Genomic DNA, 19,312 nt, shown 5'->3' with positions numbered 1-19,312 from the left:
CCAAACAATATAACATACATATGTTATGTGTAGTAATTCTTGTTCGTAGATAAAATTGGACATTGTTGTCCAGTCGTTTCCAACCATTAAAATACATCGAGATACGAAACATAATGTGCGCTGGGTTCTTTATACACCCGATATAACGACACAAAAAGACCGCTTCATTACTATAGATTTTGAATAAATTTTGAACAATATCCCAACGAAGCGTATACACCATTATTATGTGGAAATATATATATAGATGTAACTAGTTGGAATGCATTTATGGTCTACGTAGATATTATATAAGTACACACAATATATCCATGCCAAACCTAAAGTTTTCTTCCATCTCCGCAATATAAATTTTATAATACCTAAATAAACCAAAGTCATTATGTGGCCTCAATTACCATATACATTCAATTTGCTATTTTGCATATGAAAAGACCTTAGGATTCTCGTTCCCAAAACGAAACTTATATCGTATTTGAATAGAGTCGCGTGGCTAATCTGAAGTAATAATACAAGGAACAATATAAATTGTCGCCCTTTTAATCGTGTTTCCCTGGAAAGTTTATCTATTACAGAGTTTCATTTCCACACTATTCGGACTGTACATATATATATATATGGGCAACATGCCGTTGCGTGTGTGTGGATGTATGTAAATCTGTATTTTCTAAAATCTAAAATTCAGAGCTCTTTGCATTCATTTTATCTAAAGCCCGTCCGACACCTATAGAATTCTGCTATCTATTATTTTAACAATAAAAAGGTGAATGTAAATCTATGCCTCTCCACACTGTACAGTTTTAACTATACGAACTCGTACACGTAGTTCGGGTGTAAATAGTCTTACTTATAGGTGCTTGCAATCAAAAGAGAAAAATCACTGTTATTTCTTTGTTAATTTAGAAAATCCATGAAAGGGAGATAAATTGTACATGACACAAAAAAAAACTGGGTTGGGCTTAAGTGAATACAAAAATTATTCATATCAGATAAGTATTACCTACCTATGTTACGAGCAGCAGTATACTGGTAGACAATGACAATTTTTATTATTTAAGGAAACCCGAAATGGAACCGAATTAATTTTCAATCTTTACTTATAATTTGAATTTACAATTTTTTTCTTTAATAATTCAAGTACATCTGTGGAACTATAAGATCCCACAATTTCAATCCAATCAGGGCCTATTATTTGGGAATCGATTTTGGGAATATTTGTGAATTTTGGGAATATTTGTGAATTTTGGGAATATTTGGGAATATTTGGGAACATTTGGGAATATTTGGGGATTAATTCCCAAATAATTACTTCTTTTGAATATATTATCCCAAAATGTTTGGTTTCTATTTTGTACTGTTATCAATAAAGCTTTATAAATCGTGTTTAAATACCATTGACATTTAATCTCATCCATCAGAAGTTTATTTTCGATGTTCACAAATGACTTAGAAATAACCAGTGGCATTACAGCAGGTATTTTCTATCGTTAAAACTTTTACACATCGTCTACTTCCCAAATATTCCCAAAATTCACAAATATTCACAAATATTCCCAAATATTCTCAAAAATTCCCAAATATTCCCAAATATTCCCAAAATTTTATTTAAGTCTACGTCCACCTGGTCTTAAATTTTTGTGAATATTTGGGAATATTTGGGAATATTTGGGAATATTTAAGAATATTTGGGAATATTTAGGAATTTTGGGAATATTTCGGAATATTTGGGAATATTTCGGAATATTTGGGAATATTTGGGAATATTTGGGAATTTTTGAGAATATTTGGGAATATTTCGGAATATTTGGGAATATTTGTGAATATTTGGGAATATTTGTGAATATTTGGGAATATTTGTGAATTTTGGGAATATTTCGGAATATTTGGGAATATTTCGGAATATTTGGGAATATTTGGGAATATTTGGGAATTTTTGAGAATATTTGGGAATATTTGGGAATATTTGGGAATATTTCGGAATATTTGGGAATATTTGTGAATATTTGGGAATATTTGTGAATATTTTTGGGAATATTTGTGAATATTTGGGAATTTTAGGAATATTTGGGAATTTTAGGAATATTTCGGAATATTTGGGAATATTTGGGAATTTTAGGAATTTTGGGAATATTTCGGAATATTTGGGAATATTTCGGAATATTTGGGAATATTTGGGAATATTTGTGAATATTTGGGAATTTTAGGAATATTTGGGAATATTTGGGAATATTTCGGAATATTTGGGAATGTTTGTGAATATTTGGGAATATTTGTGAATATTTGGGAATTTTAGGAATATTTGGGAATATTTGGGAATATTTCGGAATATCTAGGAATATTTGTGAATATTTGTGAATATTTGGGAATATTTGTGAATATTTGGGAATATTTGGGAATATTTCGGAATATTTGGGAATATTTGGGAATTTTGGGAATATTTGGGAATTAATTCCCAAATAATAGGCCCTGAATCCAATCCAATCGTGCTATATATTGGTGCATCGTTCACGATTTGCAAGCGAAATTGACGTCACATGCGTACGTTACGTATAGGAATGTTTAGCTCACATGTGAAGTAAACTTGAGAGAAAATTAACAGGACTGCAACTGTAGGGTCTTGCCAATCTTTTCCTGCAGGACAGGTACATGTACACATAGTGCATCCAATACAGTAGGGATGGCTCAGTGGCTACGTACTACAATATGATTCGGGTTCGATTCCCGAGTCAGACAATTACACATAGAACTCTACTAGCTGTTACCATTGGTAAAGTCGCAAAGTTCACTCAAGCTTCATAATTTGGGTAATATGAGTGTGCTTGGTGACTGCAACGATGAACACACTGAATGACTCTTATGACGTAGCCCAAATACAACTTATTTGAGTGTAACTATCTACCAGCCTACATTTAGGCGAGCTATGTAGTACCTAACTTTCCTAAGAGATCTTCACGGGGTGGCTTGGAAGTTAAGCTGGCTGAACTTGTTATTGGCCGTAAAGGGATGTTAGAGAGGTCTACCGAACAAACAATAGTGTGACATGAAATCAACGTTTCGGATAACCGGATAACAGTACTACTGAGTAGCGTATACTTTGTAGATAGATGAAAAATTGAGTCGATAGAGCAATATGTCTTTTTGTGTAGCTTTTTGTCATTAATTTGTAGCGTTCCTTCAAATGTGGTCGGGCACATTTTCTTCTCTTTTTTCTGTCGTGTTCCGTTGTATAGGAATACGAGCCCTATCGAAAGAGTAAAAGGAAAGACAAAATAGGACTCGCATTTGATATGCTTACCCTATGTACATGATTTTCGTTACAGGCTGGTAGAGTTGACAGGAGGAGAAATTGGAGATTCTTAACCGTGACGTCACTCCAGGAACTCGTTCAGGAACTAAAAATTCGTTACCCAAAGTGAAGATTTTGACATATTTTATCAAGGGGGTAATCACTAGTAAATCAGTAAATCAAGTAAATCACGGTAAATCACAAAAAATTTTGAAAAATTTTTGAAAAATTTTTAATTGTCACTGGATTACATTTCGAAGTATCGTGGCCGTAAACATATAGGATAAATTTCATGAACTAATACAAATTGAAGTAAATAGATTCAAATTTAGTAGAAACTTCATTTTTGATTTACTTGATTTACTGTGATTTACTGTGATTTACCGTGATTTACCGTGATTTACTGAGCTAGTAAATCAGTGATTACCCCTCGTATTTTATATGAAAGAAGTGTCAAAATCCTCACCAGTGAAACTTAACGAAGAGTTGCTGAACGAGCTCCAGGAGTGCGTACAGTAATTCTTCGTTAAGTTCACCGTGAAAAATTCTACAGGTCGACCCATATACTTTACATGGGTAGACTTGTCAAAATTCACAGGTTAAACTTAACGAAGAATTACTGTACGAGCTCCAGGTGAGTATTTATTTGGGCAGTCATTTGTAACTTCGAAACGCATTCCATATTTTTAGTATAAATAAATGAATTCGCAGTGAAGATCACTGCACTGGTTACATTGTACAATTTAGTCTGGTGGATCACATCGTTCTGCGTTTAACCCATCAGCCGTAAACGTACACCTACAACTACAAAAGAAAACTTTTGATACATCAACAATTGATAGATTTTCCTGATTGCAATCAGTATGATTGCAAAAAAAGGAGTCTTAATTGCGACATATATACAAACGAAAGGATTTTGAAAGGAAATCAACGAACCAACATATCATCACTACACAGTTGAAAACACCATTCCGAACGATATTATTATTTCTCGTTATTTCTGTTTATACAATCGACCAGTGTTCGTTCTGAATGCTCCTCTCGGAATACCCATGGGACGAAAATGATTGTATTGTTGTTGAATGGTCTGGTAAAGCCGAAGATGAACAATGAAAAGTTTACAATTATATTCGAGAATATGTGTTATGGATGTGTTGTGCTCCTTTTACACTATCATAAATGGGTTGGTTATTCTGTTCTTTACAACAGCGGGAGAATATGGTACCCGAATGTGTGTAAAAACAAATATATGGTCATGTCGAAGAAATGTTCATCCTTGGAGAGATAAAGTTTGTTTCGTTAAAGATTAAAGTTTTCGCTGATTTGGTAACATTGTTTGTTTTCAATGAAATGCGAACGTACTGGGTTGCGATTTTATTTAGATTTGCTATTGAAATTGAAACAAGTGGTCGAATATTCACAGGAGAGATGCGGCTGGAAAGGGACATTTGAATAATGTTCGGCAATCGAATCGAATTTTTGTGGATATATTCTGGAAGGGAATGTGGACGACGTCAGGAAAGTAACATCGAGTAAAATAATAACCGAGAGTTTCTCCATGTAAATATCATGTTTGCTTGCAATCAAATCAAAAGATTGAGATTAAACACAGCTTAACGAACAACTATGTGAGGTTACGTTTAAAGGTACAGTTATTTGTACCAATGAAAGTCTAGAACAGGTATGGTCGATCGGCGAATTCGTCTTAAACGCACTCACATTTTATGTCAAAATAATATGAAAATGAGTGCGTTTAAGTACGAAAATCAAATTTTTATGTCCTCCGGGCGGACAATAGACCCTACCTGTTTTACACTTTCATTGATTTGCACACAATATATAGAATCAACTATCTGACCGTTGATCATAATTTCGCATTTTCATTTTACTCACAACCCATTTCGATGGAATTTTACAGCTGTTGTTTCAGCACGAGAAAAATTGCCGCTTTAAAAACGTTTCGTCCTTGGATTTTTGCACAACCATACCCGCAAACGAAAAATCGTTTCAAATATTAAAATTAGCGGATGTCACGCTGTGAGATATATGAAACTTTGCTGTTCCGGTGAATTGCAGGAAAAAAAAACTGTCGGTTGAAAATGTGTTCGTTGAAATTTGACGGGGTAGGTGAATGAATATCAGTTTAAAGGTTCAGCAAACAAAAAAAAAATGGAGAGGAAAACATTTTCTATTGTGTTACGCAGGTATACATAACCGAGTACGGCGAGGCGTACGAATAGAAGTGGATAAAGTGCTTAAGGGTCTTTTCCACGGGTTTTTTTATGTGCAGTTTTATGTTGTGTTATTTGAAAGCCGTAGTCAGACTATATACGCTGGTGAAGGAGGCTTGTGACGAAATTGCATTAAAACGAAATCGAGATTTTATGACAAATTTATAATTAAATATTAGGCTAAGATCGGTAGGGGTTGGAATTGAACTCATTCACATGGATAGAGAGTATATTATGAAATCCTATTATGAAAATGTTATGCTGACTAAAGGGGATGTTTGCACTCTTTTTCTTGCCGAATCATCGTAAGAGTTTTAAAGAGATTTAAGTACTTTAAGTGCTGAACTAATGGATAATTTCAACCAGGGATGAAATTCAATTTAAAATTCGCTAATACGAATATTTACCGCCGTAATTAGGATTATGCTTAAATATCTTCGCCGGAAAATAAGGTATAATTTTGTGTGACGGATTTGATTGTTAGTGTTGATCATAAAGAATAATTTCAGTAATGGTTCAACTGTGTTGTTAACTGGAATCACTTGCAAATAAGTAAATCTTTGATCAAATGAATTAAAACTATTGCGGCGGTTCATTTAATCAGGGTTCGTAAACTCACTACCTGCATACCTTCACAGAACGATTTCATTGTATCAATTCATTCCATTCTGGTCGGTCGATCGCGTCAGTCGACATTCACAATAAATACAGTCCTTAAATACATTTAGTTAGAATGTAATAAATCCTGCGTTCCATTTCTTATATTCTGTAATATTACTAACAACATAGCACCTTTAAGAACTGGCATCTGTTATTATCAATCATCTGTTATTATCAGGAACGACAAAAATCAGCTACGATCTCCGTCAGTTGTGTATAACAATATGACATAGTGTGGTAAAACGACTGAAGTAATAGATTTTACTAAAAAATCTCACGGCACCAAAACTTTACCTCAATTAGTAAAATGCCTTTATTGGCAATAAGGCTTCGCCTCGATCGATAAATTTCACGAAAAGAAGAACCATTTCCGTCATTTACCTCATTGGTTATTAATGTACTATTAGGCGATAAACAAAAGAAGTATCAGCTTCAGATGTTGTATGTCAAAATGCATGAGGCTTCGAAAACGTTTTTCGATCCAAATACTCTTTGTTGTAGTTTCGTTAAGCTTCAAAGAACAAAGGAAATTTTGGTCGAAACACGTTTTCGATGCCTCGGGTGTTTTGGGCTCAACACCTGCCGTTTGTAAAAAGTAATTTACTGACATTCCGAGCGTAAAATTTTATTTCATTTTAATTATTCCAAATGGAAATTCCATAACTTGCCAAATGTGTTGCAAATCATAAATTAATTGCAACTGTGAATTTTCATACCTTCGGAGCGTTTAATGAAATTCACTGAATTCGACCGCAAATATTATTATTTCAGTATGCAAATGATCGAAAACTTTGCATCGGAAAATGTTGGGCAAAAATTTCCTTTCACAATCTCTGATAATATTCAGCGGCAAATGCCTGGCCGGTATAATATATTGCATTAAACGCTTTAAAGATAATCTGCTCGTATTAGCCGTCGAAAGATGAGAAATCGTGCAACAGACATTAGACACCATATAGGCTTATCTATCCACCATAATCGCGAGAAAAGGGAGTCGATTATTTTCACTTAAGAGGACATTTAATTGAATTTAATAATAGAATGTCTGACGAAGTAAAAAATTTTAAATGAGGGATGCGACGGACACCAAGGCTATGTTATGGTAAACTGAACGTGGAAATTTAATGATTCAACTTTAAATGACGAAAAAAAAACAAAAGAAAAGAAAAATACTGTGGCAAGTGAAATGGAAAATGGTTGGTGTCTAATGTATTATGTTTTATGTAGAGTAATGTGTCGTTGAAGGTACAATTTACAAACTTTTTTTTTTGGCGTTAAAATGTTTTGCACAAATTATAAATCTCTAGGCTTTTCTGCTATACATCTAAAGCATCGGCATATATTTTCTTTGTAGGCGCGAATAAGGTGTATACATCGCTCTCCCTTTCTCGGCAATATTTTTTTTTTTCGTCGGTGAGGGTGGTACAGAATTTATGGAGCAGATTAATGCATTAATTTTCTACGTGAGCGTGATAGGGGATGTTATTAAATTTCGGAGAAACACCAAAATTTACTTGCGATGCTGAGTGAAATGTCGCATAAAATTTCAAAAGAAATGATTTTCGCGTAAAGTAAGAATATTTTTAGCCGAATCACCTCAATTATTATGGTTTCCTTGCCTTTGACGAACGGAAAATTAATGGGATGTGTGTACAGTATGTATATGCTTTCTTCGACTCCCCCCGACTTGTAAACATATCTTCAAAATAACTCGCTTGTAGATGCTCCGACAAAAATTATACATTTAATTACATGACACATTACAAATCACAATCATTATTCAAAATTCGCAGCGCGTTATTATAATTCAACAATGTAAGCAAACAATGGAAAATAATTATTTTCTTTTCGGGCTTTCCTTTGTACAATATAATAAACGTTTGCTCCGTTTGATCGGTCTGAATGTAACCTACAATTTATTATGTATCCTCTTCTAAGGGTTCGGTTAATTGTTTGTTTTAATATTGCCAAGTCAAAAGTCATCGACAAAATGAATATAAATTGTTAATGTGGCTATGTGTGTGGAGCATGGACTGAATGGATGGGTGTTTCATTGGAAAATATCATGGAATTTATCTTCCAGTTGTCTGTGTGTTTTCGAAACAATTAATGAATTTTAAGAAATTTTATTTTTCATTTCACTAATGCCTTGCCACCGCGATAAATGGATTCCTTCTGTGTGAAGAGAGACCGTATACACTCTGAAGGGTTCGTTCAACTGGAACATTATTCACTTCGGATAACTTAGACCAGACATGTATACACTGAGTGGAAATTTATTCGATTACAGAGTCACATCATTTGTAACGATGGGTGCTCGCAACAAAGGGAAATAAAATCATCTTTGCGAAGATATGCAACAAACGAATCAAATTTATCACTGAAACGTAATTTGTCAATCACGAAATCTCGTACACATTTCTGATATATCGTCGATTGGACGTTTTCTAAGTAGAAATGACTTTAAATTTAAACCAATCTTATCTTGATTGGGTTTTTCCATACAACTTTTAAACACAAGGCATGCGGATGCCGATAAATGAATCTGTTACTTCTCTACATAAAGTAAAGTATCTTCCAAGGTATATAGTGGGGAGGTAATGTCCTTTTCATAAAAAACAAAAAATTTAATAGAAACTCGGCCCATCTGTATTGAGATAGGCACAACATTTTGTGTGAACACAAGTAAATTACCATCTCAAAAATCAGTCTGTATGGCATTACCTCCCCAACAATATCTACCTTGGTATGTTCCAGTAATTTCAAAATCTTTTACTTCGTTAGTTTGAATCTACATCTTGCTATATAAGATAGTACTTGCTAGAATCCACCAGCACTTAATCTTTCGTCGATGTTGATAGCAGATGACTAGCCTTTTCTAAAAAAAAATCTGAATTTTCTTGGCTTCTGAAGAACTTTACCGTTAGGATGAAACGTAACAAACTGACGAAATTGAAAAACAGGGACAGGAGGGATAGGGGGTTTAAGACCGAGACACTTGAAAGATTTGACATCTTTCACTTGTGGTGATTCAGCTAATGAATTGCTTAAAGCTGTGTCTTCCTTGATAGATATTATTAGATCAGGTCTAGTGCAAAAGGATGTTTTGAAGGTTTTCTTTGGTGCATCGTTAACTGCTCTTAATAAAGGAGAGAACGATGTAAGACCAATTGCTGTAGGTTTAGTTTGGAGACGTGTTGCAGGGAAGATTTCAAATTATAAGATTAGGGAACAGTTGGTGAGGAAACTGAAACCTTTTCAGTTTGGATTCGGAATTAAAGGGGGAGCTGAAGCTTTAGTTCACGCTGTGCGTGAATTTTGTAAGACTAGGCATGATAAGCCGATGGCTCTTGTTAAGTTTGACTTTGAGAATGCATTTAATATGCTTTTTAGGAAGTTTATGTTAGAAGAGGTAAAAGATGTTTGCCCAGAGTTGTTTCCCTTGCTACAGCAAGCATATCGACTTGTTTCAAATCTGTATTTCGCCGATAATCCTTTGTTGTCTCAAAGAGGCTATCAGCAGGGAGACCCATTAGGTCCTACAGGTTTCTGTATAGGTATAATGCGAATGACGCATTCCCTTTTGTCGCGATTTAATGGCTGGTATTTGGACGATGGTACTATAGGTGATGAATTATCAACTGTCTTAGTTGATATTCAGAAAGTATTATCGTTTTATGACGTTTCAGGACTACGCCTGAATACGAAGAAATGTGAGGTTTTCTTTATAAATGCGACCCCTGATGAAGAAGCGCATATGTACGCTGAAATATCAGCTTTGTTACCAGGTATTAAGAAGGTTGATGAATCTTCTTTAGAGTTGTTAGGTACGCCAATCTTTGAGACAGGTTTAAAGAGGATGTTTTCTTCTAAGACCGAATCAGTTAAGTTGATGTGTGACCGACTTAAACTGATGGATGTCCATCCTGCTTTGTGTGTTTTCAGGAAGTCGTTGAGTGGTTGTAGATTTAATTACTTGATGCGTACTTCTAGAGCCTACTTGTTACCCGATCATCTTAGATCTGTTGATGAGATGTTTCGGTCGACATTGGAGGCTATTACGAATGTGAGATTAGAAGGTTTGTCGTGGGATCAGGCATCTCTTCCTTTGTCTTATGGTGGTATAGGTATTAGGAGAGTTGAGGATTTGGCAATACCGGCCTATTTATCATCTGTTTATTCATCGTCAGAATTGTGTGATGTCATACTCCAAAAGTTTAACTTAAAAATAATTAATGATCAGATTTTACAATTAATCGATGAAATTCCACGCAATTTTGTTCCAGAAACCGATACGCTTAAAAAAGAACAAAGGAATTGGGATCTTCCGAAGATCAAACATCAATTCGATGAGTTGTTTGAAAATGGTGATCTTAGGACTCGTGCACGATTACTTGCGTCATCAACTAAAGAATCTTCAAAGTGGCTGCAAGTGATCCCATCGAGTCAATTGGGATTGTTATTGGATAACAACTCTGCCAGAATTGCTGTTGGACTTAGAGTAGGTTCAAAATTATGTGAGGAACACAAATGTATTTGCGGTAAAATGGTAGAAAGAGATGGTTTACATGGTCTATCTTGCGCTAAATGCGCAGAAGGAAAATTTGCTAGACATGATACTATGAATAACATCTTCGCTCATGCTTTCTCTAGTGCAGGTGTCCCAAATATTATACAGCCCCCAGGTGTGTCAAGAGATGATGGTAAAAGACCAGACGGCATGACGTTGATACCGTGGAGTCATGGTAAATCACTCTTGTGGGATGTGACTGTGAGGGATACTATGGCTGCTTCTTATATTAATGATTCTTCAAAGAAAGCTCGCACAATAGCAGACAAAGCTGAGAGACATAAGCATAACCATTATATTTCTCTAAAACAAAATTATTTACTAACACCACTCGCTTTCGAGACGCTAGGTTGTATGGGCCCAGAAACAAAGAAATTCATAGACAAATTGGGTTCTTTAATGAAAAAAGCAACTGGTGAAGCTAAATCGAAAGATTATCTTTTACAAAGATTATCAATCGCGATACAACGTGGAAATGCCGCTTGCATTTTGGGAACATTAGGGAAGAAGAAAATTGATGATTTTTATTTATTGTAAATTTTTTTTTTTATATGAAAAGATCGATTTTTTACTGGCTGCGCCACTATTGTGAGCAGTCTTTTTTGTCGCATCAATATAAATAAATAAATATAAATCGGTCAGGTCTGTCAGAAAAACAAATGCAATATTCAAAAACCGTGAATTTAGCCATTCATTCACACCATGTCCGCATTCATAGCTCAGATACTCGCCGATGATAACGCTATCTTTGAAAATTTGTTTATTTTCGTTTATCGTTCGTGAATTCGAATTCTTTTGTTTTTAATTGACGTAACAATCTTGATGGAACCTATCAATAGATATTAGAAATGGTATGCTCACTGGCACCATTCAACTTGTACAAATTGTAATCTCAACAGTCCTTGAGAGATGCACAGTTCAATCTTTTACTGATATGATTAAGCATTGTTTTACTTCTTAACACCTGAACATTCGAAAGTTATTCAGTCAGTGTCTACACTGCAGACCCGAGAACAGCTCCCCAACATGGGATTAAAATTACCTTTGTCGCTATTTTTGTTAGCGTGTTTGTTAAGCTACGGTGTAGCTCAAACCATCATTGCTACAACCCCGCCATTCGTTGCCCAATTATACGTTCCCAATGTGAGATTGACGTTTTTTTATGCAACATCAGTTAGTTAACAACCATTTTGATAGATAACCCGTCCCCGATCGTTGCTACTCGATTTGGCTGGTGATGTCTTGGTGACAAGTAATACCCAGAGCAGAATTACTGCCATTAGGTAAATGGTAATCAAGACAGATTCTTGGTTAATTTTCAGAATTATTTTAACGACAGGGAAACAAACAACGGAAATGGAACCGTTACAGTTACAACAAGAGTTATTGTTGACGGTGCTGGTCTGGGCTTAAATCACGGAATTGCATTCTTTGGCGGATTTCTGTACGCATCGAATCCGACAACAGTGTTCCGTTGGCCGTACACACCCGGATCATTTCAATTGATCAATCAAAATACTCGGCAAACCGTTGTCCAAGGTATTCCCAGCGTTCAAGGACATACCACCCGAACGCTTGCGTTTGATCGCCAAGGAAGATTGTACATTGCCATTGGCACACAAACGAATGCCACTCCGTCGCCGCATCGATCACGAATCTTGAGATTCAACAATTTGGGTAATCAATTTTTGCCGATTCCATTCGGAAATGGTGAAGTTTTTGCTCATGGTTGCCGAAACACCGTCGGTCTTGGATTTAATGCCAATGATGTTTTGTTCGGCGTTGACATGGGAGCTGATATGGTAATGGATTGAATGATCGCAATGCCACAAGCAAAATTTTAATTAATTGTTTTAAAGCTTAATCGACCGGATGTTGGAGCGATCTGGGGAGACAATCCTGGAGACGGTAAATCAATTAGTAATTTTCTATGAGATACAAAAGACTGACCTAAAAATTCCGTTCCATAGAAATGAACAGACATGCATTGCCCACAAACAGACATTTCGGATGTAAGTCATCTCTATTAGTCGCTCAATCACTCGTCATGTATTTAATCAATTTTATGTTTTACAGTTCCTGATTGCTGGTTTGTAAATGAAATCAGTTCGGTGTAATCACTAGCCCTTTACTTCGCCTAAAAGTATTCTAAATTGATTGTGGTTACGCCTAATGAGAGATAGAATGTTCATGAAACAATTAAAATTGTGAATTGTAAATTTAGGTCAGTCTATCGTCTACCTGGTCAGCCTCAAAGCTCACAGTTCGCTTGGCCATTTGCCGGTGTAAATTTGGCCGCTATGGATACATGGTGCCGTAACCCAGCCAATGTAAGAATTTTTGCTAACGTTTCATTCAACAAAATATTCAACGGATTCTCTATCTTCCTTTACAGAATGTCCCTCCAGTCTTAACTTTGTGAGTAAAGGAGGAATTGATCCGACCGTTGAACGGTTTTTTTTCCTCTTAATTTCTAAACAATTTCCTTCAGCCCTGCTCACGCCTCACCCATGTCAATTGACTTCTATGACGGAGCGAATTGCGGTGTAAACGGAGGTTTCCCGTGCGCTTCTGTCGACGAGGCCTTCGTCACATTCAGAGGGTAAGAGTAAAGGTGAAATTTGAGTAGTTCGTTTGATGGGAAATGTTTTCTTCTTCATTCAAGATCGTGGCATCCAGGTATTCCCCATGGTTACAAGGTCACCTGGTATCGATTCAACAGGCAAGACAGAATTTAATATCAAACGAAATGAATTTAAAAACAAATCTTTTTAACGAAACAGAGCCACGGAAACACCAACCGGTGAAGCTATCGACGTTCTATTCTCGCCAGTTGCTGTGAACAGCTGTAACACATGCTTAAGACCGGCTGGCGCTGCCTTCAACAGAAATGGTCATTTACTTGTTAGTGCTGATACTACTAATCAAATATTCAGAGTTGCACACAACACGGTATTGCCAACGATTATCAATGTCACGTCGTAAAGTGTTTGTTGACTGAATAAAGATAACAAATTGCATGATTGTAAGTCGGGGATGAGTTTTTAATCTATCAGGCGATTCGAAATATCAAAGTGGCTGGAACGCCATACTCTCTCAAAGTGAAAGAAAATTTATCGTTAGCTGACAGACCGTACTACCGATGAATGAACATCACATAATAGCATATATTGAGGTCAATCAAACGACCCTCTGCATTTGATTTTCCTATTTCGTAATCATCTGCAATCAAAACCAGTCCAGGTTTTCCTCGTCCTCTTTCTGGTTGTAACATACACATTTACACCAAAAATTGAGTTCTCGTTAAGACATTCTACGTGTTAACATTGTTATTCGTTTCCAATCTATCGTTCAACAACAATAGACCCGCTCTCCCATTGCGTGTGTGTATAATCATCATCATAGAACGGCTGGCATGCCACAATGTATGGGTGGAGGCTTTAGAAAATGTAGAAAGCTCTGCCACCCACTGTGCTTGATTTGGAGTCATGCTAAGAAACTGGGGTCTAAGTTTTATTCTTTTTTCCCCATTTCTTACAGTGGAAAATACGTTTTTGCGATAGATATAAATAGGGCCACCTTTGGCCACATCCAACCGGGCAAATAATGGGTCGAAATAGATAACAATCGGAAGTTTAATTATTCTAAAATGTTGGTAATAAAACATTTAATTTACGTATTAGTGTTGGTATATATACATAAAGACGTACAATGTATACAATGTAATTCGTCGGAAATTATACGGATTATGGGGAATACTAATTCGACTGTTTCAGGTAATTTTGAAGAGTTTGTGTGAAAGTCACAAATCTGTAACTTTCATTGGGTAAACTAGTCTTATTTCCTGTTCGCAGAATCTATTACTTCATTAGTTTTACCATAAATTTTGAGAAGTGTGGCACTTCAAATCAACTGTAGCCTTAATTCGATCCTTATAATTTTACAGTGCAACGAACTCAATGTAGGGATGTGAAAGTGTAATATGAAGCTTTGTAGGAAAGAAGAACATGAATCGGTGGCGGGACATTTCCACACCGTCAATATCGTCAGGAACGATATTATCGTTTTTTTGGACGATACTATCGTCTAAAAAACGATACTATCGTCTAAAAAATGATACTATCGTCTAAAAAACGATACTATCGTCTAAAAAACGATAATATCGTTTTTAGACGATAGTATCGTCCAAAAAAACGATAATATCGATACTAAGAAAACGATAATATCGTCCTGAAAATATTTTAAAATTTATAATTTTAGACGATATTATCGTCCTGGATGAAATTTTTTTGGACGATAGTATCGTTTTTTAGACGATAGTATCGTCTAAAAAACGATACTATCGTTTTTTAGACGATACTATCGTCTAAAAAACGATACTATCGTTCCTGACGATATTGACCGTGTAGTTATGTCGCCTCATCACATGAATTAATCAACTGGAAATAAAATACGTTCGGTAATGAGCCATTTTTTTCCAATTTCTTGCTTGGTTATGACTTCACTTCATTCCTTTGAGCGGCTAAATCTTTACATTTATCAATTTGTCGATGGGATTTTCTTCCACCCAAAAACAACCCTAAATTATTACAACGTCAAATGTGCCAGACAAATTTTTTTTTTCTTACGTAACACTTCCTTGATCTCTCATCGAATATATATCTTCAAAAAAATTTGCTTTAATAAAAGAACACCCTCGTTGCCATCATAAGTAGATGAAAAATACATACATTTCCTTCAAACATATCTACATTTTTATTTAGGTTAAAAGAAGGAAGAAGGAAGAAAGAAAAAAAATTTACATACAAATTTACACATTGATATGAAAAACAGTCGTGCTAGGTACACACATCTATTTACTCTCCATCATATATTTGGGATATATCTTATTCATACAGGAGCAAAGGAACAGCGAACATTTTCATACATATTTCTTATGTCGTGTGTGGTGCTCGAAGATCGTTACTGATGCACATCAGTTATTTTTAACGAAAATGGAGTGCCATAAATAACCAACTCAGAGATACCCTCAACTTGAGTAGATGATCGGCGAATTTTCTCAAATGGTAAAATCACGAAAACAGATTATTGACAACTGTATCGCGATAAAATCATTAAAACAATGAGCCTCTAGTCTCAAGTAAAACACGATAACGATTGAAAAGCTTTATATTAGCAGTAAACAAATGAAGTAAAAGATTTTGCACCAAACACTTTGCGATACTTACAACTAAGTAACAACTGAGACAAGTATCAAAACACGATAACGAGTGAATTTTATAATTGATTGGAACAGCTTTATCTTACACAGTAAACAAATGAAGTAAAAGACTTTTCATGAAACACTTGGCGATACTTTCAACTAAATAACAACGGACGCAGGCACGCAAGTAAAACACGATAACGATTGAAAAGCTTTATATTAGGAGTAAACAAATGAAGTAAAAGATTTTGTATCCAACACTTGGTAATACTTACAACTAAGTAACATCTGACCCAAGTCTCAAAATACGATAATGAGTGAAATTTATAATTTATTGGAACAGCTTTATCTTACACATTAAACAAATGAAGTAAAAGACTTTTCATGAAACACTTGGCGATACTTTCAACTAAATAACAACGGACGCAGGCACGCAAGTAAAACACGATAATAATTGAAAATTATAATCAATAGGAACATAGTAAACAAATGAAGTAAAAGATTTTGCTTCAAAGTTTGAAGTTCAAACATTTGGCGATACTTTCAACTATAAATAAGAACGGCCAATGCTGAATTTTTGGCGTACAATCTCCCTTACAATTAGTGTAGAATTTCACGATTAATTGTTCCGTTCCGTAAGTGTCACAATGGACCATTCAAATTTTCGAACAAAGTGAAAATGAAACTCAATTTTTCGCATGATACACGGAAATGAGACAAAATACCAAGCTGTACGAAAGAAATTTTGGGACTAGCGTAATATTCAGTCGTATAAATTGTTTAAAGACTAAATTTGGTTATAATAGGATTCTGATACAGGCCTGCATCAATATTCAATGAACATTTTCCAGTAAAAAGGCAACAGAACTTACCGGCTTTGCTCTGTGTTCAATGGGTGCATTAAAAGATGTTTTTTTTTATATTCAGTATTTACATGCATAAATATTTTCCTTTAAAGAGGATAATGCTAGGTGTTACTCTCGACATGGTATTATAGTTACTCAGTCAGAATTTTCACTTGTTTTTTTTTCTGTCGTGGAAAAAGTTTCAAAATGGAATAGCGAAAAAAAAAATGTCCATTTATTATGCATAAGTGTGTGAGAATACGCAGTAGTCGTCACATTTCAATGAGACTGTAAATTCACATTCCGAACCAGCAACGGGGGGATGTTTTGATATGTGCATAAAATGGATGCTATTTGCAGTTGATATGGAGAGAAAAAAACGTGTAATAATGCGAAGCTAAGCATAATCTGAGAAGGATTTTGCTCGTACGATGTATGCTTTCAGAAAGGCTTAGAACGGAAAGCGAACTGATTTGGGTCCATTCAAATTGTAATAAAATTTTTCTTAACAAGTTTTAAGCCACTTAGTGATAGTGTGAAGAAGAAAAATGTTTTTATTCAAAAGGCATGTAAATATTTAGCAGGAGAATACGAAACGAAACGACGAACAAATGAATGAATAACAAGATGTTTTTAGTTAAAAGTTTGGAGGGTCTCCTGGAACGTTGACCATTTCACACCAATTTGCGAAAAATGATCCATTACATGAAGACTTATTTCGGATCATTTTGTTCTATGTGAAGATCAAATTTTACATGGGGCAGGAAGTAAACCAGAATACATTGGATGTTGCTACGTACTTCTATACTTCCGCTACTCGTAAAGTCATTTGTGTGTCTTTGAGCACTTGCTCCGAGCGTTTCTTTTGAAAAAATATCTGACGAAATCGGGCTAAATTCATTGGTACACTATCCATGTATGTTTGGTGTCATTAGAAAGCTAAGACCAGTAGCAATTGGGGAAAACAGATTTTTGTTGTTTTTGTGGCTTTTCGGATGCACAGGAAACGTCAGAAGCTCGCCTAAATAATCAAACTCTTACCCATACTTTACACTGCTCGTAACTCGTCACGGGTGCATTTTACCCAATTATAAAACTAGACCTCATAAGACCTTGTACGTGTCGTGTTGCCGTAGAAATTTCCATAAGAAAAGTCCATGTTTTGTCTCTAGTGACAAATACCTATCTAGGCACATATAAAAAAGTCCACTGGAAAACGCGTCAGGTTGTTTTTCAAAAAAATCCCTATCCGGCAACTGTTTCTTCCAAACCTCATCCAGAATTTCACCATTGAGTTCAAGAAATTGGGACTGCAAGGTTTGAACATGCGAATTTTTGGAACTTTAATCAATAGAAAGTCATGTAAAATGGTTGTCACAACGACCGGGACTATAATATAGAATTCGCAGGTTCAAGTTCGCAGCTACGTCACAGACATCATCGAATCAAACAATCAATCACTCTGCATTTTTAGTCATATGTTAGCGACAAAGACGACAGCAATAATCTCCGTGGAAACAAAGTTGGCCTTATCCATCTGTCAAAGTGACGTTTTAAACGTCAAACGTAGAAATTATGCAAAACACTTGGATTTTTTTAAAAATAATTCTTCAGTTCTAATACAGAAATAGAATTAAAGAAAAACAAAAGATTATACGAACGTTTTGCATATTTATTTCCGTTTGACGTTTAAAACGTCACTTTGACAGATGGGTACGACCAACTTTTGATTGTAACTGACACATATATATAGTGTTTCCTTACATATAGCAAAACGTGTACGTGAAAACTTAGTGAAGTAAAGGATTTTTTCATCAAAGTAAAGTCGACACTTCAAAGAAAGTAACAGATTAAATGACTGTTATACGCCTGCCGTTTTCGAAAAGTTTAGGGTGCTAAATACATTACTCTTCCTTTCTAAACAAATTAAAATCTTCAACAACAAACGAATCCCCAATTGCAAAAAAGTCTGATTAAAATTTCGGTAAAAGCTTCATTCAGAAATAGAACTTGAACCGACTAATAAAGACTTTAAATGCCGTGCGAATGCTTTTTTTTTCTCGTCTCATTTTCATCTAAATCTAAATTGAATCGACAGTCTAATGATCAGAAACGGTTTCTTTTCTTTCGAATTTTGTTCAATTAATAGGAGGCACTAACCGAAAAATCCGGTATTTTGTTTCGGCTGGATTTTTTTTTGTTTGTTTCTCTTTTTCTTTGTTCTGTTCCATGAACCCATGCCACACTTTTAAATTCAAATACAAATTTCAATGTGAATGCTTCAAAAACTCATTAAAACAATATTATACAAAATCTGAATAGAGATCCATTCAAATTGTTTAAGGTGACAAATTTCGAAATTGTGTTGAATGTAGTCCGTTAGCATTCGGTGGAAATGGAGGTAAAGTTTTTCCATGCAATTTTTGAATCAAAGTTTTCCGCGGGAAATAGAAGCCCGGAGACACTAATTTTACGTTACTTGTGTAATTGAATAAAATGTGAAATCTGTGCTTCCTG

At 35.2% G+C, this 19,312-nt stretch overlaps 2 protein-coding genes across 2 annotated transcripts in view; one reads left to right on the top strand and one right to left on the bottom strand.

The window, feature by feature from the left end:
• LOC119082722 (teneurin-m) overlaps nt 1-19,312 on the bottom strand; it is a 536,832-nt gene that overhangs the window by 246,551 nt on the left and 270,969 nt on the right. The window lies entirely within an intron of this gene.
• LOC119082723 (uncharacterized protein BB_0024-like) lies at nt 11,669-13,767 on the top strand. Its single transcript, XM_037192310.1, has 11 exons — nt 11,669-11,890; nt 11,945-12,030; nt 12,087-12,549; nt 12,607-12,655; nt 12,718-12,759; nt 12,824-12,836; nt 12,972-13,077; nt 13,143-13,165; nt 13,239-13,349; nt 13,413-13,469; nt 13,531-13,767. Exons 1-11 carry the CDS (start codon nt 11,774-11,776, stop codon nt 13,730-13,732), a joined length of 1,269 nt encoding a protein of 422 aa, XP_037048205.1. The 5' UTR covers nt 11,669-11,773; the 3' UTR covers nt 13,733-13,767.

This window comes from Bradysia coprophila, unplaced genomic scaffold (assembly GCF_014529535.1).
Source record: "Bradysia coprophila strain Holo2 unplaced genomic scaffold, BU_Bcop_v1 contig_476, whole genome shotgun sequence".
Classification (NCBI taxonomy): domain Eukaryota; kingdom Metazoa; phylum Arthropoda; class Insecta; order Diptera; family Sciaridae; genus Bradysia; species Bradysia coprophila.
This window is presented reverse-complemented; position numbering and strand designations above follow the sequence as displayed.

Bases quoted from the DNA above. Each gene is read 5' to 3' on its own strand.
- LOC119082723 (XM_037192310.1), top strand. From the start codon at position 11,774: ATGGGATTAAAATTACCTTTGTCGCTATTTTTGTTAGCGTGTTTGTTA. The intron at 12,656-12,717 runs GTAAATCAATTA...TCCGTTCCATAG, and splicing joins GGGAGACAATCCTGGAGACG to AAATGAACAGACATGCATTG. The intron at 13,078-13,142 runs GTAAGAATTTTT...CTTCCTTTACAG, and splicing joins GGTGCCGTAACCCAGCCAAT to AATGTCCCTCCAGTCTTAAC.